A 27,803-nucleotide genomic window follows, 5' to 3' on the forward strand; every position below is an offset into this window, starting at 1 on the left:
TTTCCCTCCCTTTTTAATATCTTTCAGTCCTTCCATTTTTCTAATCCTGCCTTGCTATCACTTCCTTCTTTGTTCTCCTTCCTTCCTTCGTTCATTCATCTGTTCCTTCCTTCTCTCTTACCTTCTATCACTTTTGTCTTTCCTTCCCTCCTTTCTTTTTTAATCCTTCCTTTGCATCTTGCTTGCTTCTTCCTTCTTCTTCACTTTCTTCCTTTCCTGTCCTTCTTTCCTTAATGCTTTCTTCCCCATTCCTTCCCTTTCTGCCTTCCTTTCTGTCTGTTCTTGATTACATGTGCTTCCTTCCTTCCTTCCTTCCTTCCTTCCTTCCTCTGTCTTTCTATTTCCTTTTGATTTTCATTCTTTCTCTTTCTGCTTTTTTGTTCCTTCTTGACTGCTTTTTAATCTTATTTTTTACCTTCCCTTTTTCTTTTTATCTTTTATTTCTTATTTTCTGTCTCTCATTCCTTCCTTACCATATTTCTTTCTTTCCATCTTTCTTTTCTACCTTGTTTCTTTCTGTCTTTACTTATCTGTCATCCCTTTCTATATTTTTCCTTGCTTCTTCCTTTCCTCCTTCCCACTTCAATATTTTCTTTGTTTTTCTTCCGCCTTTATATCTTGCCTTCTGTCATTTTTCTTTCTTTCCTTTTTCATTCCTTCCTTTTCTTTGCATCCTAGCTTTTGTTTTCTTCCTTCCTATTATATTTTATCTTTCATTCCTTATTTTTGTCTTTCCTGTCTGTCTTTATTTAGCTGTCCTTCCTATATGACTCCTTCCATTCTTCTTTCCTTCCCCCTTTGTCATTCCTTTGTCCTTCTCGCTATCTTAACACAAAACAAACTGTCTCCATTAACATTTAATGGTTGCTTGTAAAAACCCTCAAACAATGTCCAGCTCTAATGAACAACAAATCCATCTCAAACCACTCCGAATCTCGTTCTCTCTCGTACCGTCTGTCTTTATCCCTGAAAGCCTTTACACAATGTTCTCTCCACCTCATTCTCCAGGGATGCTCTCCATTATAGAGCCCAGATCCAAACAATACAGCACGCATGTCAAGCTCTATTTCTGAACAGTGAAGGGTGCCAGTGGTGTATTGTATTGCTTACAGCCATTTTCTAAGAAACAAACTTCACAGTCTAATATGAACAACTCATATGAAAAGCTAGGGAGTGTAATTTTTAATTGTACACCTACTTGACAAAATGCGGCAGCAGTTTTAAACCTGTAAGCAATAAAAGCTCTATTGATTCACCTTCACAGACACACAATAATAAGTCATGAATTTACCAGTTTTGGGGTCGACGGAGAAGTATGGCTGTCCGTGCAGAACGCTGTACACCACCCGTGCACTGTTTCCATATGTAGGGTCATCTGCGTCTGTAGCTGTGACTTGAAAAACTGATGTACCTGCAGAAAGAGAGAGAATAAACCATTGGTGCTGTTGTTTGAAGAGTGGTATGAATGCACCAAAAAGAATAGTTCACCCAAAAATAAAAAAGTAACCCTGAGGCCATCCAAGATGTAGATGAATTTGTTTCATCATCAGGTTACTTGTGGATTATTGTGATGTTTTTATCAGCTGTTTGGACTCTCATGCTGACGGCACCCATTCACTGCAATGGATCTGTTGGTGATCAAGTAACGAGCTGCTAAATTTCTCCAAATCTGTTCTGATGAAGAAACATTATCTACATCATGGATGGCCTTCTAATTTTCAGCAATTATTCATTTCTATGTGACTTATTCTTTTAATGTGTTTGCAAGTGTGGGAAAAATGTCTAATTAAATTCAACACAAGTGGACTGTCCAGAACGATTGCTCATACACCATCAAATCGTCTTCTTGGAGACCTAAAACAAGTCCCTTAACAAACCAGGAGAGTTTCTCCACTGCTTCTGCCCAGACTAAATCAACAAAGATTAAAGAGAGGCTGGAAATGCAGTAGTGTGTTTTGTAATCTCTCTCTGTGTCTTTTCAGCCCTCTCATTCCCTGTTCTGTCTTTGTTCATTTCAGCCATCCGCTTACAGTCTGTCTTTCTTGCATTCATTTTTTTTCCCAGCTGACAGTAGATCTCTCATTCCTCGCTCTGGCTCGGGTCGCATTTCTCATCTGCACTTGTTCTTGCTCACTTTCATCACAGCTCACCGGGTTCAATCCATCCATCTGCATTGTTTGATGCTGACTTACTGCAAACACCACAAAACATTTAATGCACTTTTGAGGGCTGAGGCGTAAAATAGGATTATGGAGGCAAAATCTTGAATTTCTTTCTTTATCTTTCTCAGGCTCCTTGCAGTATTAAATTGTCTCTCTCTACCGAAGAAGAGAGAATGTTTTTTTTTTTTTTCAATAATCATTTTCTAGCATAGAAGTTTCCTTTGCTGTGTTTAAGTATCTTACTAAACAGTCAAAAATAAAATAAAATAAAATAAAATAAAATAAAATAATAAAACAAAATAAAATAAAAATAATAAAATAGTAAACACTGTCTGAACTGAAGTGTTTCTACTGGAAATCAAGACTGATTAATAAAATGATGTTCTGCAGTGTTCTCCTGCGGTGAGATCCAGACGGCGTAAAGTCGAAAAGCCGTGTTCTCCCACAAAGACTTTAAAAAGCTTTTCAATTACGGTCATCACTCAGCGTAATGCACATGAGAGAGACAACGTTCAATGCTTTCTGCATAGTTCAACTGCATAAAGACCTGATAGCCACAATTACTGTTACAGCTTCAGATAAGTGTAATTCTGGTTCTAATCCTGAAGCTTCAGTGGGTTAAAATGAGTTATCTCATCCCTCTCTGTACCCTATCCAGCTCTCAGCTTCAGTGAAAACATTTCTATCAGACTCTAGCAGCAGCTGGAAAGTTGCTGAAACAGCTTGTCTAGAATTTTCTGACGAGTGTCTCCCAGGACCAGCAGATGAACTGCATGTGTGTGTGTGTGAGTGTGTGAAGGAAGTAATGTTTTTGCACCACTAATAAAGATATTGAGTTTTAAAAACTCCTAATCAAAATCTTACCCATAAAAAAATAAATAAATAAAATTACAGTAAAATTGCAACGCAAGCACCAGCTGCTAAGTGGGAAGCTGGGTAATATTTAGAAGTCAATACTGATATTCTGCTGTATAACTTGACTGTACACACTCAGCAGCCACTTTATTAGGAGCCCCTGCTGAAAAAGACCAGCTTACACCAGCATTAATTTCCAGGCAGGCTTATGCTGTCTTTATGCAAAATTTTTATGCAAATAAACAAAGGATGAATGGATGAATGGATTAAACGAATGTAGAATAGATGATGGAACAAACTATAGATGAATGGATGGAACGAATAAACATAGATAGATAGATAGATAGATAGATAGATAGATAGATAGATAGATGAACAAACTATAGATGAATGGATGGAACGAATGAACAAACGAACGATGGATGGATGGATGGATGGAATGGAATGAACGAACAAACTTTAGATGGATGATGGAACAAACAAACTATGGATGGATGAATCAGTGAAACAAACAAAGGATGGATAGATGAAAGGAACAAACAAACAAACTATAGATTAATAGAATAAACAAACAAACAAACTATAGATGGATGGATGAAACAAACAATAGATAGATGATGGAACAAACAAAAACTATAGACTGATGGATGGAACGAATGAACGAAGGATGATCAATCGAACAAACAAACGATTGATGGAACGAACAAACAAAGGATGGATGGATGAATGGAGTAAAGGAAGGAAGGAAGGAAGGAAGGATGGATGGATGGATGGATGGATGGATGGATGGATGGATGGATGAATGAACGAATGAACATAGCATGGATAATGGAACAAACAACAACTTTAGATGAATGGATGAAACAAATGAATGAATGATGGATGGAACGGACAAAAAAAGGATGCATGGACGAACAAATGTAGGATGGATGATGGAACAAACAAAAACTATAGATGGATGGATGAAAAGAACAAATGAAGGATGGATAGTTGGATGGATGGATGAATGGATGGAACAAACAAATGAACAAATGATGGATGTATGGACAAACGAACAAACAAAAATACAAACGAAGGATGGAATGAATGAACAAATGACAGAGACAGACAGACAGACAGACAGATAGATAGACAGACAGATAGACAGATGATAGATGAACAAACTATAGATGAATGGATGGAACGAATGAACGAACGAACAATGGATGGATGGATGGAATGGAGTAAACGAAGAAACTTTAGATGGATGATGGAACAAACAAACTATGGATGGATGAATCAATGAAACAAACAAAGGATGGATAGATGAAAGGAACAAACGAACAAACTATAGATTAATAGAATAAATAAAAAAACTATAGATGGATGGATGAAACAAACAATAGATGGATGATGGAACAAACAAAAACTATAGATGGATGGAATGGAATGAACGAACAAATGAACAAATGATGGATGTATGGACAAACGAACAAACAAAAATACAAACGAAGGATGAAATGAATGAACAAATGACAGAGACAGACAGACAGAGACAGACAGACAGACAGACAGACAGACAGATAGATAGATAGATAGATAGATAGATAGATAGATAGATAGATAGATAGATAGAAGGATGGATGGAACAAGCAAACAAATGAACAAATGAACAAACAATGGATGGATGGATGGATGGATGGATGGATGGATGGATGGATGGATGGATAGATGGATGGATGGAATGAACAAATGAATGAATGAATGAATGAACAAAGGATGCATGGAACGAAACAACCAACCAAGGATGGATGGATGGAATGAACAAACAAATAAATGAACGAACGAAGGTTGGATATGTTTGCAGTAGTGGTTCTTTTAGACGCTCAGTCTCTCAGAGCTGAAGCTTTGGCTTGCATCCAGTCAATCAATTCAGACTGGCAGAGACACACCATCAACACACAATTAGATCCCGAGCACTCAAACACACAGGGAATATTGACAGCGCTGGACTAGAGCTGCGTGGGGGCAGAAGTGTGAGCGTCCAGACGGACTCAGTCTGCTCACAGATGCTTACAGATAAACGCCTCCAAACACTCAACCTCAGAATAAGAGAAAACAAGACTAATTATTCATTTCCCTCTTTTTCTGTCGATCCTTGTTACCACTGCATCTCTTCTCCATGTATCCCATCAATACTAATCGACTGAGCATGTGTTCCTCCAGCTCAAACTGCCAGCTGAGGTGATGCCGAGTTGCTAGACCGACTCTGGGTTACCTGGTTAGTTTTACATTTCCAAATAGAAAGATTGTAAAACAGGTTGCACTGATAGTTTCGATCCCTGTGGAAAAATATTGAGTGCTAATCCCAGTGTGAATGTTTTGTTTACTTAGATACAGTCAAAACAAGCATGTTTACCAAAACAAAAATACTGAAATTATATCCCACCGTGGATATCTGGAGATGAGTTAATTAACGGTGAATGGTGCACCTTCTGTGCTACATTTGCCCTTGACTGTGTGTGAACTGCAAGACAAAAATTATTTTCTTAAGGAGCATTTTTGTCTAGTTTTCCAGTAAAATATCTAAAAATATCAAACCTAGATATTATAGTGGTTATATATTTTTATACAATGCCAGCAGACCGGATCCATCTGGTTTTCAAATGTTATTTACAAGAGGACCAAATCTATCAGATGCTACTGATATCCTATAAAGGCAGAGCATCACCTCGAGAGAAAACTCATCTGTGATGGTGAAGTGGACAGTGCAGCTCTAGCATAACAGCGACGTGTTCTCCAAGACATCCGTAATTGGGATTTTGAACCCACTCTGCGCATGAATCGCCAGCAGTAATGGACAACAGCCAGGCAATAATAGACTCCTTCAACATTGATTGCAGCTGGTACTCAAATCTTACGATACCACAGATCATTGTATGGGCTTCAGTTGCTACGGCAACAGCCGATCGGGACCTAAATAAACAATAAACAAAGCTTTCTAAACCCACAGGCCATAATCTCCACTGAGAAGTGTTTTACACTGCCAAAATAAAGAGAAATATTTCATTTGTACATGCGAGCCAGGAATATAGCCTTTAAGACTTCCAGAAAGATTCAAAAAAAGGTATCTGGCACAGCTGAGAGTGAGAACATGTGCTGTGGTGACATGCCGTACATATGACACCAAATCTTCACTTATGATATATCAAAAATATGATAGACATTTTCTGGAAATCAACAGTGACATATTGTGTGTGGGCTGGAAGTGAGTTTACAGGAGAAACGTTCCTCTACAACAGCAATTCATAACCTCTTCTGATCTAAATACAAGACGTCATGTGCCATAAAACTACTTTTCCTGTCATTTTCTGCAGTACAGGAAGCATAAAATACATGGATAAACATTTACAAAACTAATGTGCATCTTCAGCTATTCATTATGTTGCATTAGAGGGAAAAAATATCCTACCTTGATATGAATAAGAAAGCAAGAAATATGCAAATGCTCTTTGCATCTATTTCAAAAATCACTTGAATACAAAGCACATCGCAATTTCATGTTTGGAATTCATAAGTAGGTTGCATTATATTTGTCAAAAACAGGGTGAATAAACGCAACACATAATGCATACACTACACAAAATGTGACACAAATCTGCAAAAATGAATGATTATATTAATTAATAATATTAATGTAATAGTTTAAATAAAATGAAAAACAAGCAATTAAAGATAGCATTACCTAATTTGCTTGCACTTAATGGTGACGATACTGTGCAACAATGGGAAGAATAGAATATATTAAATGTATATATACATAAAAAAGATAGATGGAGAGAAAAAAGTTCAAATGAAATAAAAATAACAAATAAAACAGCAAAAATATATTTATTTTAAATAAATGCATTAACATCATTTATATTAATATATTTAAAATATATAAATATAATTTAAAATGAAACTAAAAATAATTAATAAAACAGCAAAAATATATTTATTTTAAAGAAATGTTTAAATATAATTTATAATAATATATTTAAAATATATAAATATAATTAAATATACACCGCCATTCAAAAGTTTGGGATCAGTAATATGTTTTTAATGTTTTTAAGTCTCATGTTCAGACTCAGTTTAATTTATTTGATAAAAATACAAAAAAATACAGTAATATTAGGAAATATTATTGCAATTTAAAATAACAGTTTTCTCAGTACACTTTAAAAAATAATGTACTTATTTGATCAAAGCCGAATTTTCAGCATCATTACTCCAGTCTTCAGTATCTAATATGCAGATTTATTATCAATGTTTATTATCAATGTTGGAAACAATTTAATTTAATTTAATTTAATTTAATTTAATTTAATTTATTTTTTAAAACCTGAGATACTTTTTTTCAGGATTCTTTGCTGAATAAAAAGTTCAAATTCCAAATAGAAACCATTTCTAACAATGTAAGTCTTTCCTATTACTTTTTTTTTAAACAATTTAACACATCTTTGCTAAATAAAATTTTTTTTTTTTTCTAACAAAGAAACAAACAAAAAATGTACTGACCCCGAACTCTGAATTATCTTGTACATTGTTACAAAAGATTTATTTTTAATTTTCCACATGTTTAATCAAATAAATGCAGCCTTAATAAGCAGAAAACACTACTTTAAAAAACATTAAAAATCTTACTGATCCCAACATTTTTATTATATATATATAAATCATATAAATCATACATGTTTTACAAAAGTTGAGTTTACTAAAACACATGAATCATATCTTTAATAGGTAAAGAATAATTTGGGAGGTCAAGAGAAGAAAACTGAATGTAACACAATGGTTACACAAGGGTTAAATGCAAATCTGAGTTAAAAGTTAACCGTGTTATAGCAGCGTTCCACAAATTGAACTGAGATTATAAGTTAATGTATTTGCTTATTCCACATTAGTATTTCTATCACAGCCTCATAAACCCCCTGCAGTTCCATCACAATCCCCTAGGGGTGCATAAACCCTGGGGAAACCCTGCTGTGAGGGAATCTCTCTCTCTCTTTCTCTTTCTCTCTGTATATATTTTCACTACTTCTCCAAGTGGAAGTGGAGCATTCTGAAGAAAGCATGAGCACATAGTGCTCTCTAAGAGCTGTCGGGCTCCTGAGGGAGCTCTAGCCGTAAAACACAAAACAACAGCATAAAAGCCACGGGCTGTACAGAAAAAAAGCCGTTTGGATTGAATCTGGGAGATCTGAATTAGAAGTGATGGATCTTAAAAAGTGACAGCTTATGAGTTTGCACCAGTACAAGCCTCTGGTTAGAATAGTTTTTTGACAGCTGTGTTTTTAAAAGCCATTTCAATTTTCACCTTTGCACACTCTGTTTTTTAGCAGACAGGAATGGACTGAATCACCCAAACCTGAGATAAACATTCAAGACAAGTTGAGCAATAAGCTATTCGCTTCTGCTCAGAGAAAAGAGGGAAGCGATCTCATGGGGTTGGACACGCAGAGCAACATTTGCTCAGAGCTACACGGTCGCTATGTGGTTGCTAGGGTGTTCTTAGGGGGAGAACTTGTGATCTCCGGCAGCTTTCGTTTAGATCTGTAGTACAAACGGTGCTGGATGAGTTACATGTGAACGTCAAAGTGAAATGATTCTCACAAGCTATTTTACTTCCATAATTTGGCTCAATGCAACATTTTAGTTCATTAACATCAGTCATTTTAGTTTTGTTTTCATGCTGACATTCATTACATATAGTTAAAGAGTTTGTTCAAATCACTATACATAAGAGCAACACTGCAAAATCACAAAGAAAATGCATTAATGAGATTTAAAAAATATCTAAAAATTCTTCAAACATGCTGACTTGGGAAGAAAGGCTATGATACTTGTTTTCATGGATAGTTTTGTGAATATAACTGTATTTTGTCCTGCTGCACTGGTGGATTTTTTCCCATATGTTTGTACTTAAAATAAATGAAAAAAAAAAAAAAAAAAAAAAAAAAAATGTTTTTGAGATACTTTCGATTAAAACAAGCTACAACAACCTGTAATTTTAGTGTTTTAAAGATGTTTAGACATTTTAACTGGAAAATGAGAGAAAATGCATGGAAAATGCATGCTAAGAGTAACATATTATCAATTTTATCAAAATATCAAAAGATTGTAAAGAATTTTCTTCTTCAAAAAAAAAAAAAAAAAAAAAAAAAAAAAACTGACTGGTTTTCATGGATTTTTTCCACTTGATTTTTAAATTGTTAAAACAAATAAACAAACAAACAAACAAATAGCCAGGGCAGTAAAACAAAAAAACAATTTGTAATACAGCAGCTTATGAAATGCTGATAAGTAATTTTAGAATTATAAAATTGTAGACATTTTGCATAGAAAATGCATTGAAAATGCATGCTAAGAGTGACATATTATCAGTGTTATATATATATATATATAAATATAAACAAAGAATTTTAATAAAAAGACTATGGACTTACATATAAAAGTTGAAAGAAAACCACACAGAAATTGTTTGTTTAATACTTTAAATAGATAGACATTTTGACTAGAAAATGCATGGAAAATTCATGATAAGAGTGACATATCAATTTTATCAAAAAATTGCAAAAACGTTTTTATGAAAAATCCATGGCTTTACATAATAAAGTTAAAAGAAAACCACAGAGAAAAAAAAAAAAAAAAAAAATGAGTTTTTTTTTTTTTTTCAGTAAAAATATCTAAAAATCCTTAAAACAAGATACATCTACTTTGGAAGAAAGACTAAGATACTCTGACTTGTTTTCATGAATAGTATCTTGAATAAACTTGTATTTTGTCCTGCTGCACTGGTGGGATTTTTGTCCACTTGATTTTAACTTGTTTATACAAAAAATAAATGGAAAACAGTACAGTATAGTAGCTTATGGAGTACTGCTAAGTAACTGTGGCATTACAACTGGAAAATTAGAGAAAATGCATGGAAAATACATGCTTAGCGTAACACACTATCAATTTGATCAAAGACTGCAAAGAATTTACATAAATAGACCATGGACTTACATAATAAAGTTGAAAGAAAACAAGAAAACCACACAGATTTTTTTTTTTTTTTACTTAAAAGATATAGAAAAATCCTTAAAAAAAAGATTAATTTTCTTTAGAAGGAACACCAAGATACTCAGACTTGTTCTCAGGGATTGTATCCTGAATATAATTCTATTTTGTTCTACTGCAGTAGTGGATTATTTATTTATTTATTTATTTACTTTTTATACTAATACTTAAAAGAAAAAAAAAAAAAAATTCTATTTTAAAAGTCCTATACAGTGGGACTTTCCTCCTGTTTGAAACATTTTTAGACATTTGAAATAAAAAATCTGAAGAATTGCATAAATGCATGTTAAGAGTAATATATTATAAATTGTATAAAAAGATGGCAAAGAATTTTCATAAAAGACCATAGACTTAGTTGAAAGAAAATTTCCCTTTACAAAAAAAACCCATGGACTTGCATAATAAAGTTAAACGAAAACCAAACAGAAAAAAAACATATATTAATGAGTTTTTAATGACTGAATATCTAACTGAATATTTGACTGAATATCTAAAAATCCTTAAAACAAGATGATTTTACTTTAGAAGAAATACTAAGATACTCATGGATTTTTTCCACTTGATTTTTAACTTGTTTAAATAAACAAACAAACAAATCAATAAATAAATAGCCAGAGCTAAAATAAATAAATAAATAAATAAAAAGCACATCTCTGGCAAAATTGGGTTGGGTGCTGGACAAAAAAGATAATAAGAGAACAAGGAAACTCACCAACTTCTGACATCTCAGGCACAGATGTGACAAAGGGTCCATCTGGGAATTTGGGGGCGTTGTCGTTAATATCCTGAACTTTAATAATAAACTCTGACTCTGGCTCCAGGGGTTTGTTGGTGTTGATGTCGATGGCCTGTGCGTGAAGAACATAATGTGATTTCTTTTCCCGGTCCAGACTTTTGGTGGCGTGGATGTCTCCCGTTACCTCGTTGATGATGAAGATACTCCCTGCTCCTTCACCGCTAAGGATGTACCTGACCGAACCGTCGCCTTTGTCTGAATTAGAATGGAGCTGAAATGAGAGACAAAGAAACGTTGGTGTGTGATACTGATACGAATCAATATATTACAATACATTCAATAACCAGGGCTCATTAAGCACGTAATCTGCCAACAAACCCTTAAGCTAGAAACCTTTTATGCACCTGATTTGCAAAAATAAGCCAATTCATTATAATGCGAATGGTAATTGCCTGTGCAATTTTTTTTTTTATTTTTATTTTTTTTACATTACACTATTTTTATTTTTTAATTTTACCTTTATTGATGGCATTACGGTCATGATACTTGGGCAGAATTGGTAAATAAAAACAAATTCACAATGCCAAAACTCTTACTTATTCACTCTGAAACTCTTCTTCATGCACAAATATAATTTCTTATTCTTCTGTTGATTTGGAGGTAAAATGTGACCTGAATAAATAAGATTCACCCACCACTTTCAAGACTTCTTTGAGTCTTTGCTCTTACAGTTCCCTCACTCTGGGACCTGAACGAGTGATCAGACGTGAAAACAAACTGGCACATGTTGGGGAGGATGTCTGACTTCACTGCATGCCCTCAAGATGCACTGGATAATAATTAAAAAAGCCCTAAATAACATTCCCGTCATTCCCAAAGCACGGCGAGAAGTGACAGGAGCGGTTAATGTTTCAGGAAGGCGTAATGTGAACCCATGGGATACCTGCTGTCTGAGCTCTGCACACAACAAGTAGTCTGCTCGATGCATGGTGTCTTAAGGCTCATTGGTTTTGTGATAAGGCAAAACATTGACAGAACACTCAAAGCGCTGAAAGCCCCGGTTCTCCTGAGTGTTTTATTGTCACTATCCAATAAGTGTCGGATTGTGATCCACTCAAACTCAGTTTAATGACTCAAGCACAGACTAAAGCAAACAAAAGCTTACACCTTGAGCCATACAAGCACTGGAATTCAACACTGAACCTACTTATTTGCTTAAGGAACATTACTGTGCATGAATTATCAGTACAGAAATGATTGGATTATGTTAACTAGTAGCCGAATGGGTTTTGGGCACTGTTATAGCAAACTGCATTTAGGTCTGGATTCGGTATCGTTATGAAACATACACTTTTCATCATCCAATCAATTCCAATTCAGTTCCAGTGAATATACTGAATTCGGTATGAATTTTCAGCATCATAACTGCAGTCTTCAGTGATGATCCTTCAGAAATCATTTTAAGAAGAAGATTTAATGCTCAAGAAACATATTATCAATAAATTTCATTAATGATTAGAAAGTTAAAAATAACATTTATGAGACATTTATTTATTTATTTATTTATTTATTTTAACAATACAAAAGTCTTTGTTGTCACTTTTGATCAATGTAATGCATCCTAGTTGGATCACTAATAATTTCATAAATATCATTATAATTATCACTATTATTTATGAATGAAGAAATAAAAAAAAAATATTCAAACCCATAGTTTTGAATGGTAGTGTACATGTAAAAATATATAAAATGGCATATTGTGCAACCCCATAAATAAATAAATAAATAAATAAATAAATAAAAAAAATACAAAGATTTTTGGATTACTAATGGTTTTTACTAATAATTACTAATGATTTTACTAAGATTTTCATAAATAAATAAATAGGAAATAAATATCACTTATATTTTTGAATTGCTAATAAATAAATAAATAAATAAGAATTACTAATAATTAAATAAATAATAAAAAAAAATAATTAAAATGAAAATAAATGCATTTATTTTAATAAAATAAATACATTTTATTTTAATAAATAATTTATTTCAATAAAATTAAAATACATAGCACTGACATTTATGGATTACTAATGATTTCAAAAACAAACAAATAATATCACTAATATTTATGAATTGCTAATAAATAAATAAGAATTACTGAGAATTTTGTAAAAAAAAAGTAAATATGAATTACTAATAATTTCATACACAAATAAGTAAATAAACAAATAAATAAATAAATATCACTAATATTTATGAATTGCTAATAAATAAACAAATATGAATTACTAATAATTTCATAAAAAATAAATATCACTAATATTTATAAATTGCTAACAAATACATACAAATTACTTTATAAACAAACAGGCAAATAAATAAATAAATAAATAAATAAATATTTATGAATTGCTAATAAAGAAATATGAATTATTAATAATTCCACAAACAAACAAACATATAGATATAAATATGAATTAAATTATGAATTACAAACAAACAAATTAAGAAACAAATAAACAAACCAAATAAATGAATGAATGAATGAATGAATGAATGAATGAATGAATGAATGAATGAATGAATGAATGAATGAATAATGGCCCCAAAGTTTTAAATGGTCTGGTGTCTGTTTTAATTTCTTGACATTTAGGAGAAACCTCTAAGATAGTTACTTAAATCTGAACCCACGTTGTAAAAGAGCAATGTTTGAGCAACCAAATTTTCCTCTGGGCTCAGATTTGTGAGGAAAAGTCCACTTTGAATGAAACAAACATTCCCTTCATTTAATCTTACTATTGTACATGGCATTTTGAATCTTTGAATTTCATCTTTTAAAACACAACACAAATGAAACACTTTAAATACATCAGAGAGCATAAATAAGATCCCAGACATCGATTATGAACTTGATCAAAACGTATGAGCTGATCAAAACGTATTAAAAGGACCGCAGTATCGCCTTGGAAGCCCAGTCAGTGATAAGCCATTTTCCTCTGGAAATTACCAGAGGAAAATGGCACAAAAGACATTAGACACTTTTCTGTGCCATCACATGAAGGGGTGAAACTCATTCCCTGGGTTATTTGACTGTTTGAGGCCAAGAATTGTGCAAACCGTGGCCGGTAATACAAACAGCGATGCTGAAATTAATTCGTAATTAAAGGAGAGCGTGGGCTGATTGCACAGCCGGGTCGTCTGCGGGAGTGAACTGTCCGTTTCTGTCAGTAAACAGAGCACTCAGGCGAGCAGTCAGTAATTAGCTGAACGGTCAGAGCTCACACTCGGGCTAGAACCTCTCCAATCACAAGACAAGTTAATGAGACTTTATGCTAGAAGCCCGTAAACAAAATCAGTTGCAGCCACAGTGAATCTGCACCAATTATTCTACATTATCTTCTCAAAAAACAATCAGCTTTTTCCGGGTGCACCTCAATCAGAGGAAAAAAGGGGGTTTAGAAAAATAAATTTGCAATTTAGCTTAAGCAAGAGCGCTGCTGTACTAAACTAAGAAACCTACATTTCAGGCAAAATGTGCTCACTTACATACAACCATATAACTTACATAATATTTATTTTAAGCTATTTATTTTTGTGGGAAAAAAAAAAAAAAAAAAAAAAAAAAATATATATATATATATATATATATATATATATATATTCAAAATATATTTTTTTTTCTGAAATAATACAAAAGTCTTTACTGTTACTTTTGATAATTTTAATGCATCTTAGCTGCAGCTACTATTATTTTTTCATTCATTCATTCATTCATTCATTCAAAATAAATAAAAATCTTACTAACCCCAAAGTTTTAAATGGTAGCATGTAAAAATATATAACGTCACACTGCATCACTAAAAAGAAAAAAAAAATATTAATAATAATAAATCAATCAATAAAATTGAACATGCATGCAAAAATAAATAAATATCTTTCTGACTACAAAGTTATGAATGGTAGTATATGTGCAAAATATATAAAATGTCACACTGTGCAAAAAAAAAAAAGAAAAAAAAAAAAAAATCAATCAATAAATTGAACATGCATGCAAAAATAAATTAATAAATAAATAAAAAAAAAAGGAAAATAAATAAATATCTTACTGACTCCAAAGTTTTGAGTGGTAGTGTGTATGTAAAATGTATAAAATGTCATATCATGCATTATTAAAAAAAAAATCAATAAAGATAAACAAAATAAATAAAGAAAAAATTAAATAAGTAAATAAATAAATAAATGACCGCAAAGTTCTGAATGGTAGTATGTAAAAATATATTAAATTTCATATTGTGCAACATTAAAATAAATAAATAAATAAATAACTTACTGACCCCAAAGTTTTGAATGGTAGTGTGTGTGTAAAAACTTACTCTTACTTTCATATTCTGCATTATTAAAAAAAGAAAATCAATAAAGAAAAATGAATGAATGAATGAATAAATTAATAGATATCTTACTGACTGCAACATTTTGAATGGTACTGTGCTAGCAAACATATCTAAAATGTCATATTATGCTACATTAAAATAAAGTAAAATAAATAAATAAATAAATAAATAAAAAAATTTCTTAATGATTGCAAAGTTTTGAATGGTGGTATGTTAAAATATATAAAATGTCATAAAATAAATAAGTAAGTAAGTAAAAAAATAAATAAAAAGAACACAAACAAACAAACAAAACATCTTAAACGTACACTTCAAGTGAAATAATTCTTATTTTGCTTATTTTTAAGTTGGTGTAATTTGCTTTCTGTTGCTGTTGCAATAATGGCATTGTGATAATAATGGGTGCTCTTGGGATTCCACACACACCCCATGACAAATTAAACAGGATTCATTGTGAAATCCCAATGCAACACCATCAGGACGGCTGAACCCAACCCCGTTCCTTTCACACTCTGGCTCTGCTGCTTCCAAATTTGGTCCCAGCCACACAAGGGAACATAAATTTCACTTAACCTGCAGTCAGGCTTCTAATTTGGCCACTGACTTAGCTGGGCACAGGCTAATATATCACACTCTGTCTCTGCAGCGGCTCCACTGACGCTCAGTCAAGCCCTCACTAATGGCAGGAAATAAAAGTGGCACTGGGTCAATAGAGCCAAGACCATCCAGCTAAAACACAGGGTGGGCCATCATTCCTGGAGTGATAACAGAGTGCAATGTATTAACTTTATAAATTAAGTTTAAGTGCCACATATAAAACTGAATCCCATCTGTATATCAACTACTTCAAGGCCACCAAACAAATGAAGCTAAAATATTAAAAGCCAAACCAGGTGTGACACTAAGAACACTGTGAGAAGAAATGTCTCCTTTACTTTAACAAGCTCTTTATGAAGAGAGAGAGAGAGAGAGAGAGAGAGAGAGAGAGAGAGAGAGAGAGAGAGAGAGTGAGAGAGTTTCATGCATAGTGAGTTCATAGAGTTCATTTTTACACTGCAAAATAATTTTATACAAAGGCTCTATAAAGCCTACGGTATCATATTTGATACACACTTTTCTAAGCCTTAATTTATTATTGCACTGGCTGTACAAGTTATTACCACTAATATTAAACAGACTTAAAAAATTGAGCTGAATCTTGTATAACTTAAAAATGAAGTTAAAAATGACTTCGAATAACATCTTTTTTTTTTTTTTTTACAGTGACTGAGGTATAATAATAATAATAAAAAAATAATAATAATACAAAATTTATATTACATTACTAATTATTTATTTATTTAGGTTCAATAAAAATGTTTAAGTAACCAAAATAATGTTTCCATGACTTACATCATTTTTTGCAGTGAATGAGGTGTAATACTACTACTACTACTACTACTAATAATAATAACAACAACAACAACAACAACAACAACAAGCAACTATTATTATTATTATTATTATTATTATGCAACATTCTATATATTATATAAACACTTATTTATTTATTTATTTATTTATTTACGCTCAATAAAAAGTTTGTTACAAAAAAAAAAAAAAAAAAAAAAAAAAACGTTTCCATGGCTTACATCATTTTTTTTGTTGCAGTGACTGAGTTGTAATAATAATAATAATAATAATAATAACAACAACAACAACAAAATTGTATATATTACAATGCAAAATTGTATATATTACATTACTAAATATTTATTTATTTATTTAGGTTCAATAAAAAAAAAAAGTTTAAGTAACAAAAATCATGTTTCCATGACTTACATCATTTTTTTTTTTTTTGTGACTGAGGTGTAATACTACTACTACTACTAATTGTAACAACAGCAACAACTATTATTATTATGCAACATTTTATATATTATATTACTACTTATTTATTTATTTACATTCAATAAAAAAAGTTTGTTACAAAAAACATGTTTCCATGACTTACATGGAAAATGTAATACATTTATTCATCTTAATTTTTTTGCAGTGACTGAGTTATAATAACAACACAACAATAATAATAACAATAATGCAAAATTGTATATACTACATTACTGAATATTTATTTATTCAGGTTCAATTTAAAAAGTTGAAGTGAATTTTCATTCTCATTTTTTACAGTGACTGAGGTGTAATAATAATAATAATAATAATAGTAATAATAATAATAATAATAATAATAATAATAATAATAATAATAATAAATATTATTATTATGCAACATTGTATATTTTATATTACTATGTATTTATGTTCACTAAAAAAGTTTGTTACAAAAAAACATGTTTCTATGACTTATAATTTTTTTGTGACTGAGATGTAATAATAATAATAATAATAATAATAATTATTATTATTATTATGTTAATAATAATTATGTAACATTTTATATATTATATTACAATGTATTCATTCATTCATTCATACATACATTCTTGTTCAATAAAACTAAAAACTAAAAAAATAAAAACAAACAGATAAATAAATACAAATCTTGTTTTCAAGTCTGACTTGTTACAATGAAATAAGTTTTTTTTTTTCTTACTCCACTGGCAAACTGTTTCCCTTGTTTTAAACTTAAGACTCATTAAAGTATGCTAGACTGTTGTTAAATCAATAACTTATATTAAAGCAAGAAAACCAAACTTAATTTAAGAAATATATCATCTTGCAAGTAAACTGATCTTTTTTAAGGACACTTAGAAAAGACAAAAAAGTAACAATCAAGAAAAAAGTACTCTGCCATGTAATGCCTAAAAACACAAAAATGACTTTTCTACTGATGAAGTTTATTTCCATTCACTTTTTCTTGTCTTTCCAGTCGTTCCCCCTTATCAAAAACCTCATTATTTCTGGATTTTATCATCCGCACTTAGAATATCCTCCAAAAATGACACCTTGAATAAGACGTCTCACACTTGTACAGCAGCATCCATTAACAGGAGCGACTGTTACCGCTGAATAATGCTCACAGTAACCCTGTAACCTTGGAAACTCAGCAAATTAACTTCTTCACTTTTCTTTTCCTCTGACAGAAGAGAGCAGTGGATCTATCCAATCCTTGTTTCAGAGATTCCAGAATTTCTAGATATAAAAATCCATTTTTGTCAAGACCTTTCTATAAATGTGCACTTTATCACTGACTAGACTTAAATAAACACAAAAATAATGAAAAGTATCATTCTGAAAAGCTATTACCAACTCTATGCGTGTAAGTATGATTCATTTAATGGGTCTATTACTCATATAATGTTTGCAATCATATTACCTGGAGTAAAATCACCCAAAATTGCTGTAAAATTTTGAAGCAAAATGAATGAAGACAAGTCTCATTAAGTCAGGATGGATGGAGCGTGGGATAGAAAAAAAGCCTCAATGACAGGACAGAAAGTCTTTGAGATGCAGGAGGGAGAATGAAGGAGAGGGAGATGGAGGGAGTATAAGGAGGAGCGAAGGAGAATGAGGTCAAAGAGTAAAATAAACTCATCAATCACCAGCGAGCTTTATATTCACAATTAGTAAGGTGGACTTGTCTCTGATTAAACTTATCCTTTTTTTCCTCTGAAGAGCTTTTAATCAGTGTGTGTACGTGTGTGCGTGTGTGTGTGAACAGTGCTTTTGTTACGAGTTCAATAATCGCTTCATTTTCTCCAGCCTGCACTTTTCTAATCAGGTCCATTTGGTCAACACTGCACCAAAAACTGATTTAGTGCAGCCCCGGCCCAGACAAAAACAATAGAAGTTTCTCTTTTATAGCTCAGGAGACTTACTGTTTTCATATTTAATTTTGTTAGGTACACACTTGGGCTCAGACATTCTCTTCAATTAAAGTTAGACACAACTGTGGACCACAAAACCAGTCGTAAGTAGAAAGATTTTTCTTTTATGCCAAAAATCATTAGGATATTCAGTAAAGATCATGTTCCATGAAGATATTTTGTAAATTTCCTACTGTAGATATATCAAAACTTAATTTTTGATTAGTAAAATGTTTTGCTAAGAACTTCATTTGGACAACTTTAAAGGCGACTTTCTCAATATTTAGATTTTTTTTGCACCCTCAGATTGCAGATTTTCAAATAGCTGTATCTCGCCAAATATTGTCCTGTCCTAACAAACCATGCATCAATAGAAAGCTTATTTACTCATCTTTCTGATAATGTATTAATCTTCATTTCCATAAAATGACACTAATGACTGGTTTTGTGGTCCTGGGTCACAAATGAGATAATTGTTGAGTGTAGAATCATAAAATCTTCAACATCCTGTTGTGTTGGGGTCAATTCGACCCACTTTTGATAATACTGGTTAAAATATTTCTTATTGATATATTCAGCACTAAAAAAGAAATGTGAGAAACACATAAATACATTCATTTCTTATTTCTACTTATTTCTTATTGAAATTTGGTGAATATTTGGGGTCATGAATGTGCATTCCAAGTTTTGATATGTAAATGTGTTTTGGAAAGGTTGTACAAAAGCTGTTAAATGTCCGTTTGATCTCCACTGGTTTTCATGCAATTCTCCAAAAATCAACACTTGAAAAACACTGAAGATGCAGGTAAAAAGAAAAAAAAAATAGCTTTTCAAACACTAAATTATGAAATAAATGGGAACTTTTTTCAGTTTACTGAAAATTGAACCATCCAAGGAAAAATCACTTCATTGAGTTTCACAGTCAAAAAAATCTGTCAAAGGTTGTTTTAGGTAGTTAGTTTCTTGTGGATTTCAATTTCTACACTCTTTCAGCACTAAAAAAGAAATGTGAGAAACCCATTTTACACTCACAAGGGTTTGAGAACCAGACAGCTAAAACAATAGAAACAAAAGAAGACAAATAGAAGGGAGATGTTCAATTTCTTCCATGTTTTTTTTTTTTTTTTCTCCTCTGAAAGGCTGAAATGTGAGCCAATTTGACTCAAAACAGAGAAGTTGTAGCCAGTTCTTGAACTCAACAGGAACAACATTTAGTTCCACAAGCTTATACATTATACTGTTAAAATGAATTGTATTAAAATCATAAAAAAATTAATTTTTTTATTTCAAATTATTTCTTATTGAAATTTTGTGAATATTTCTAATTTGGGGTCATGAATGTGCATGCCAAGTTTTGACATGTAAATATGTTTTGGAAAGGCTGTACAAAAGCCTTCACCTAATGTCAATTTGATCTCCACTGGTTTTCATGCAAATCGCCAAAAATCAACACTTGAAAAACACTGAAGATGCAGGTAAAAAGAAAAAAAAAAATGCTGTAGCTTTTCAAACACTAAATTATGAAATAAATGGGAACTTTTTTCAGTTTACTGAAAATTGAACCATCCAAAGAAAAATCATTTCATTGAGTTTCACATTAAAAAAAAAAAAAAAAAAAAAAATCTATCAGAGGTTGTTTTTGGTAGTTAGTTTCTTGTGGATTTCAATTTCTAGACTCTTTCAGCACTAAAAAAAGAAATATGAGAAACTCATTTTACACTCACAAGGGTTTGAGAACCAGACAGCTGAAATAGAAACAAAACAAGAAAAACAGAAGGGAGATGTTCAGTTTCTTCCATGTTTTTTTTTTTTTTTTTTTTTTCTCTCTCTGAAAGGCTATACAGTAGAGGTTTTCAGCTTTTACACAAATCTTTAGCATTTTTCATAAAGCCAGTTGTTTTTGGTAGTTTGTCTCTTGTGGATTTTAATTAGACAGCTAATACAATAGAAACAAGACAAGAAAAACTGAAGGAAGATTTCAATTTCTTGCATGTTTTATTTTTTTTTTTTTTCTCTCTGAAAGGCTACAGCAGAGGTTTTCAGCTTTTACACAAATCTTTAGCATTTTTCATAAAGCCAATTTTTGGCAAATTGCATTGAAACAAATGTGAGCCAATTTGACTCAAAACAGAGAAGTTGTAGCCAGTTTTTGAACTCAACAGGAACAACATTTAGTTCCACAAGCTGATGCATTATACTGTATAGATTAATTATATTAAATTCATAAAAACCTTATTTTTTTATTTCAAATTATTTCGTATTGAAATTTGGTGAATATTTCTAATTTGGGGTCATGAATGTGCATGCCATATTTTGATATGTAAATGTGTTTAGGAAAGGCTGTACAAAAGCTGTTAAATGTCAGTTTAATCTTCACTGGTTTTCATGCAATTCGCCAAAAACCAACACTTTGAAAAACACTGAAGATGCAGGTAAAAAGAAAAAAAAAATACTGTAGCCTTTCAAACACTAAATTATGAAATAAATGGGAACTTTTTTCAGTTTACTGGAAACTGAACCATCCAAAGAAAATTCACCTCATTGAGTTTCACAGTCAAAAAAAAGGTTGTTTTTGGTAGTTTCTTGAGGATTTCGATTAGACAGCTAACACAATAGAAACAAGACAAGAAAAATCGAAGGGAGACATTCAATTTCTTGCATTTTTTTTCCAATTTTTGGCAAATTGCATTGAAACAAATGTGAGCCAATTTGACTCAAAACACAGAAGTTGTAGCCAGTTTTTGGACTCAACAGGAACAGCATTTACTTCCACAAGTTGATGCATTATATAGAATCTGTATATAAATTGAATGTATTAAAATAAATAAACTCTCAAGTACTGTTCTGTAAACTGTAAACTGTTCTCCAATACAGCAATCACAGGTCACAAATACCAGGAACATGTATTAAAAAAAAAACATATTTCATGTTGACTCTATAGATCCCATAACTCTGATTATAATTTTTGAGACGTTAATGTTTTGGCAAATATAAGCCTTCATTTAATGCCACGTTTGAGAAAAAAAACGAAGATATTAAAGGCATCTCCTGTGTGAATTTCCATTCTAAAGGGAGAAATTGACCCATATTGAGAAGAACACCAGATCATTTTTGCCTTACAAAGGAAGGATTGTCACCACTACAACTTTAAAGAGAACAGACTTACGAAATGAGACTGACTCTCTTAAAGTGTTTCGAAAAAAAAAAAAAAGGCAGTACCTACGTGGAGCAAGAATTTGCATTTTAGCTCAAACTGCATAAAGGAAGACTGAAGTTCAGCCTTGAACACGTTCGCTTCCCCATCCTGTGCTACTCAAAGTGGAAACGGTTCCTTGATTCCACCAGGGGACCATCCATATATAACCATATGAATAAAACATCCAAACACCTTTTGTATCAGAGGATGTCAAGACCTGTAACGCTGACAGAGCAGAACAGACACATCGGAGGCTAGAGGGTTTTTTGGACACATTATATTGAAATATGCTCAAACCATTTATGTAAAGCTAGTAAAAGACCTTCGCAAAAGAGATGGAGAAATACTCATATTTGCCATCCTTCTTTAGCTATCTGCTTGTATTTTCTTGTGAGCCAATTTTGGATATTGATTACTAATTATTAAGGAGTATGTGTAATATTATATGCATATGTATACAGAGCTATACCTATAGGCAAATGCATATATAGCTACATCTACATGTATATGGACATATGCATGTGGCTATAGCTTACAATAGCTATAGCTACATGAATATGCATGCATATACATTATGTCTATATGCATATGCATGTAAAGTTGAGTTTCTGCATGACTGGCTTACTCTGTGACGTCACTCCAAACACTCCAGAATTAGAAGATGTCTCAAGACACTAATCCAGTCTAACTTTTTGGTTCCTACTGAAGAATCACAAGATTAAAAATGCAAGATTATGGAATCTGAGAAGGATTTTTGCTTGTACGGCTAAAGAGAGGATCACAGGATTCTCAGTCTCTGTCTCTTCTTTCTCTTGGGTAATGTATGAGTGTCACACAGACCAAGCCTGAAGTTTTTTTCAAGGACCCTTCTGCAAAAAGAGACTCTGTCTGACAGGAGCCAGAACTGCAGTTTCTCTTTCAAGGTCTTACGATATATAAAGCTGCACTGCCTTGAATATTCTGTCACCTGCACAAACATTATATATCATACATGTTACACATGTGCCATGATGCGGAGCATGAGGAATTACAGTCTCCCAATGCCAGGAATGAACACTGATGATTTACTACTGTAGTCAACGACCTTGCAAGAAACTCTTTGTGTTATTAGATGATACATACTGTGTATTCCTATACATGCTTGGTTAAGTTAAAGAAGTCAGAAGTACTGGTACTTTAACACAACAATAAATGTGAAAATAAATAAATAGACACATGAAGAAAACAGTCTTTCCACAGTATACAGACTGAATTTTGTACCTGGACGCTGTAACTGAGAAATAAGTGCAATGTATTAAAATAATTAAATCATTTGACATACACATGTACTTACAACATAATAATAATAAATAGAGCAGCAAACAGCATTTAAAGGGCCAAGCACAACAGAGGTAAAATGAAGAGTTAAGGAGCTGTCTTTAATTACTCAGTAAACACTAGGGTTCTCAACCCTGTTCCTGGAGAGCTATCTTCCTGCAGACTTAGGCTCTAACCTTGCTTCAACACACCTATCTGTAATTACATAGAACTGAACACCTTGATTAGCTGGTTCAGGTGTGTTTAATTAGCGTTGAAGCTGAACTCTTCTGCAGTATGGTAGTTCTCCAGGAGCAGGGGTGGAGACTTTTTTTAAAGATATTTGCTGATATAGACTTAAAAAAGGCCAACATTGGAAAATTACTGATACTGTATGATTTGGCATGCACTTTAAAATCTAACGAGATCAATCTTATGATTTTTGGACAAACTGGTCAGAAGTTATACACAGAAATGTCAATATTTTGACCAGTAGGTGGTGCTGTGTTAAAAACGACTTATGTGCCTGCAGGTCATTTGTTATAACACATACCAAGTTTAGTCAGAATGCGCTAAAGCATTGCAGAGATATAGCCTCATGTTCTTTTTTGCACAAACTTCGTCAAATTTGTTAGCGCACTTTACAAAAATGTTTGGTATATCAAAAAGCTTTTGATAACTTTTTTTTTTTTTTTGCCAGATTGCTCTGAAGATGATCTGAGCCAGTTTTGGTGAAAATTGGACAAACTGTCTAAGACGAGTTCGAAAAAGTAACTTGACCATAGAAATTAATATTTTTGTACGCATTTAATTCGGTATGAGCCAAAGAATAAGAAAAAAAGAATTTTGCTTTTAGACCTTATGGTCTACCAGAGCCCTGACTCCAAATTAGCTGTGGTTAATGATGAGACTGTCCTCTATCCATGTGCCAAATTTCATAACTTTCTTGCAAGCGATTCTATTAGATTCATAACAATACGTTAAAGAAAAAAAAAAACAGCATTTTACTACAAAATTAGAAATGGTCCACGCTCAAAAGGGCTGACATAGGAAAATTTGGTATCTTTGATTCGGTACGCTACTCCAAATCTAACAAGGTCACTCTTATGATTTTTGGTCAAACTGTTAATAAAATATAAACAGCAATTTTAAGTTTTTATATCTTTCGGTTGGCCGAAACTACTCATGTGCCCTCAGGTCATGCTTGGTATAACACTTACCAAGTTTGGTCTTAATCCTAAAGCGTTGCGAAGATACAGCCTCATGTCCATTTCTGCGCACATTTCGCCAAATTCGTTAACATGCTTTACGAAAACGGTTTGGTATATCAAAAACTTTTGATAACTTTTTGGCAGCATTGTCTGAAGATGATCTGAGTCATTCATCTTGGCATGAGCCAAGGAATCATAGGGGAAAAATTAGCTTCTAGACCTCACGGTTCAAAAGTAATGAGCAGAAACATGATTGCAAATTTGGCCTGTTGGTGGACCTCCAGACTCCAAATTTGCTGTGGGTAATGAGAATGTCCTCTTTCTGTGTGCCAAATTTCTTAACTTTCTTGCAAGCAATTCTACAATATTAATAACAATACGTTAAAGCGTTTGAAAAATACAGCATTTTACTACAAAATTTGAAATGGTCCACACTCAAAATGTTTGACATAGGAAAATTTGGTATTGTTTCCTTTGGTATGCTACTCCGAATCTTCACTCTTATGATTTCTGGTCAAACTGTTCAAAAATTATAAACAAAAATGACACTTATTTATAACTTTTGACCAGTGCCAAAACTACTCATGTGCCCTCAGGTCATGCTTGGTATAACACATATCAAGTTTGGTGTGAATCCACTAAAGCATTGCAAAGATATATGTCTCATGTCCATTTCAAAACCTTGACCTGTAGAAATGTACATTTTGGTATGCACTCAGTATGAGCCAAGGAATCAGAAGAAAAAAAGAATTTTACTTTTAGACCTTACAGTACAAAAGTGTAAACAGAGCAGAAACATGAGTGCAAATTTGGCCTGTTGGTGGTACTAGAGAGCTTAAGTTAGAGACGCCAAATTTTCTGTGGCTAATGATGAGACTGTCTTCTATCTGTTCGCCAAATTTCATAACTTTCTTGCAAGCAATTCTGTAAGATTCATACAATTCTTAACATTATGTTAAAGCGTTTGACTACAAAATTCGAAATGATCCACGCTTAAAATGGCTAACAAAGGAAAATTTACTACTGTCTGATACAGTATGATACACTGAATCTAACGAAATCACTCTTATGATTTTTAGTCAAACTGTTCAGAAAATATAAACAAAAATGTCAAATTTTTTATCTTTTGACCAGTAGATGGTGAAACTACTCATATGCCCTCAGGTCAGGCTTAATTGGTATAACACGTACATAATGTCATCCATAATGAATACATAATGAATCCACTAAAGTGTTGCGAAGACGTCCATTTTTGCGAAAGATTTTTGTCTGAAGATGATCTGAACCAATTTTGGTGAAATCAGACAAACATTCTAGGACGAGGTCGAAAAAGTGAATTTTTCACAAAATTGAAAATAGAACTTCACAATTCGGTATACATTCGACTCAGTCAAGGAATCAGATGGAAAAATGATTTTCCTTTTAGACCTTATAGTTCAAAAGTTATTAGCAGAAACATGAGTGCAAATTTGGCCTGTTGGTGGCGCTAGAGGGTTTGATTTAGAGATGTCAAATTTTCTGTGGCTAATGATGACACTGACATCTATCCGTCTGCCAAATTTCATAACTTTCTTGCAAACAATTGTATAAGATTCATAATATGTTAAAGAAAATTTGGTATCATTTGATTCGGTATGTTACTCTACTCGGTGATTGATTTGGTGGATTGCACTGCTACTGAAATTCTGGTATTGCAAAACTCTAAATGAGTTGTTTACCCATAATATGTTCATAACAAAATTTCTTCATGGACCACTGATGAGGTGATTACTCTAATCACATAGTACTTTTGACCCCTAAAGACAAGCGCAAGTCTCTTGACAAAACAGCTTTTCTGGTCCCTTTTGTCTGTCTTTGAGGATAAGGATGCCAGCAGTGAGGCACTCAACCGCACAAATGCAAAAAAATAAAGAGCAGTAGGAAGGGTCTATCATCTCAGTTTGTCCCTCACGGGAACCCTTCCTGTGCTACTGCAAGCATCTGCAAGTTTTAATTAAGCAAAGCCTCAGAATAAACACATCCACTCACACATACACACAAACGATGGGGCTGAAGGATTAATTGTCTAGAGTCTTTGCCGATCTAATTAAGGGTCATTTCGCATCATGGCCATATTTTACCAGCCCCTGTGATAGAGGCGGTAATTAAATATGAGGGAGTTAGCCGCACTAACGATCTTGGGACCTTGCCTTTTGCGTGCGCATGTCAAATTAAATCCCTCATAACAGCTTGCTCCTAATGGCATTTTATCGTTGCGGATTAGCATATTCTGTAAACTCGGGTCAATTTTTGTAAACTGTTTGAGTACAAAGCGCAGCGGTGACCAGAAGGCTTCGGGGCATCTTAATCCAACCTGCCGGAGCCAGCGAACCAATCGACGCTCTCCTGAAGCGGTTCGTGCGGATATGCTAATAAAGAAAGACAAAAAGTAATTATCATTGCATGCAATTAGCAACCTGATAAGGCTTGGTTTTGAAGTAATGCAATTTTAAATTACTGCCATCTGTTTAATACCCATGTAGCACTCCAGTTACAACATAAGACCACACGAAAAGAAATCGTCTAGTTCTGTCTCTCTAATATTGCCATTTTATCAGTTTGAACACACAAAATACATTTTTATTCAATATAAAGGCTTAGAAAGGCTTTTGCGCATATTCTGCCCTTGGCGCTTACATGTAAAATTGGTAAATATAAACCTTTTATCTCATCTCATTGTCACACAGATGCATTTTGTACTTGATTTTCTCTCACAGAGGCCATTTTCTATTGTTGCCTTCAAGTCCTCTTGGGAAGTTTGTACTTATGAGCTCAGGAGTTGGAATTATGCTGAGATGTGTATTCTAATTTAGGTGGGGAAAAAGGGATGTTTGGGCACTAATTTATGCTTGGTCTGTATTTTATGCTTTGTATGGATCATTCAGGCACAGGGAATGATGGGAAATGTAGGCATAAACCAAGTAAACCAAGTCAAAAAAGTAAATTAGCAGTATTTTCTGGTATTTTTATCACTATTCTTCTCCAAAAGTCAAGGTCATTCATTATAGTTAACTAAACTAAATAT

General features: G+C 32.7%; 1 protein-coding gene across 3 annotated transcripts in view; it reads right to left on the reverse strand.

The window, feature by feature from the left end:
• LOC127174365 (cadherin-18) overlaps positions 1-27,803 on the reverse strand; it is a 277,340-nt gene that overhangs the window by 65,458 nt on the left and 184,079 nt on the right. For 2 of the 3 annotated variants that reach the window (XM_051124766.1, XM_051124767.1), the window contains 2 exons: positions 10,816-11,110; positions 1,292-1,411 (listed from right to left, as the gene is read on the reverse strand). In XM_051124766.1, the coding sequence (XP_050980723.1) occupies positions 1,292-1,411; positions 10,816-11,110 (415 nt within the window). The remainder of the gene's footprint in view (positions 1-1,291; positions 1,412-10,815; positions 11,111-27,803) is intronic. The other variant, XM_051124769.1, reaches the window with a different exon arrangement.

Source organism: Labeo rohita, chromosome 12 (assembly GCF_022985175.1).
Source record: "Labeo rohita strain BAU-BD-2019 chromosome 12, IGBB_LRoh.1.0, whole genome shotgun sequence".
Taxonomy (NCBI): domain Eukaryota; kingdom Metazoa; phylum Chordata; class Actinopteri; order Cypriniformes; family Cyprinidae; genus Labeo; species Labeo rohita.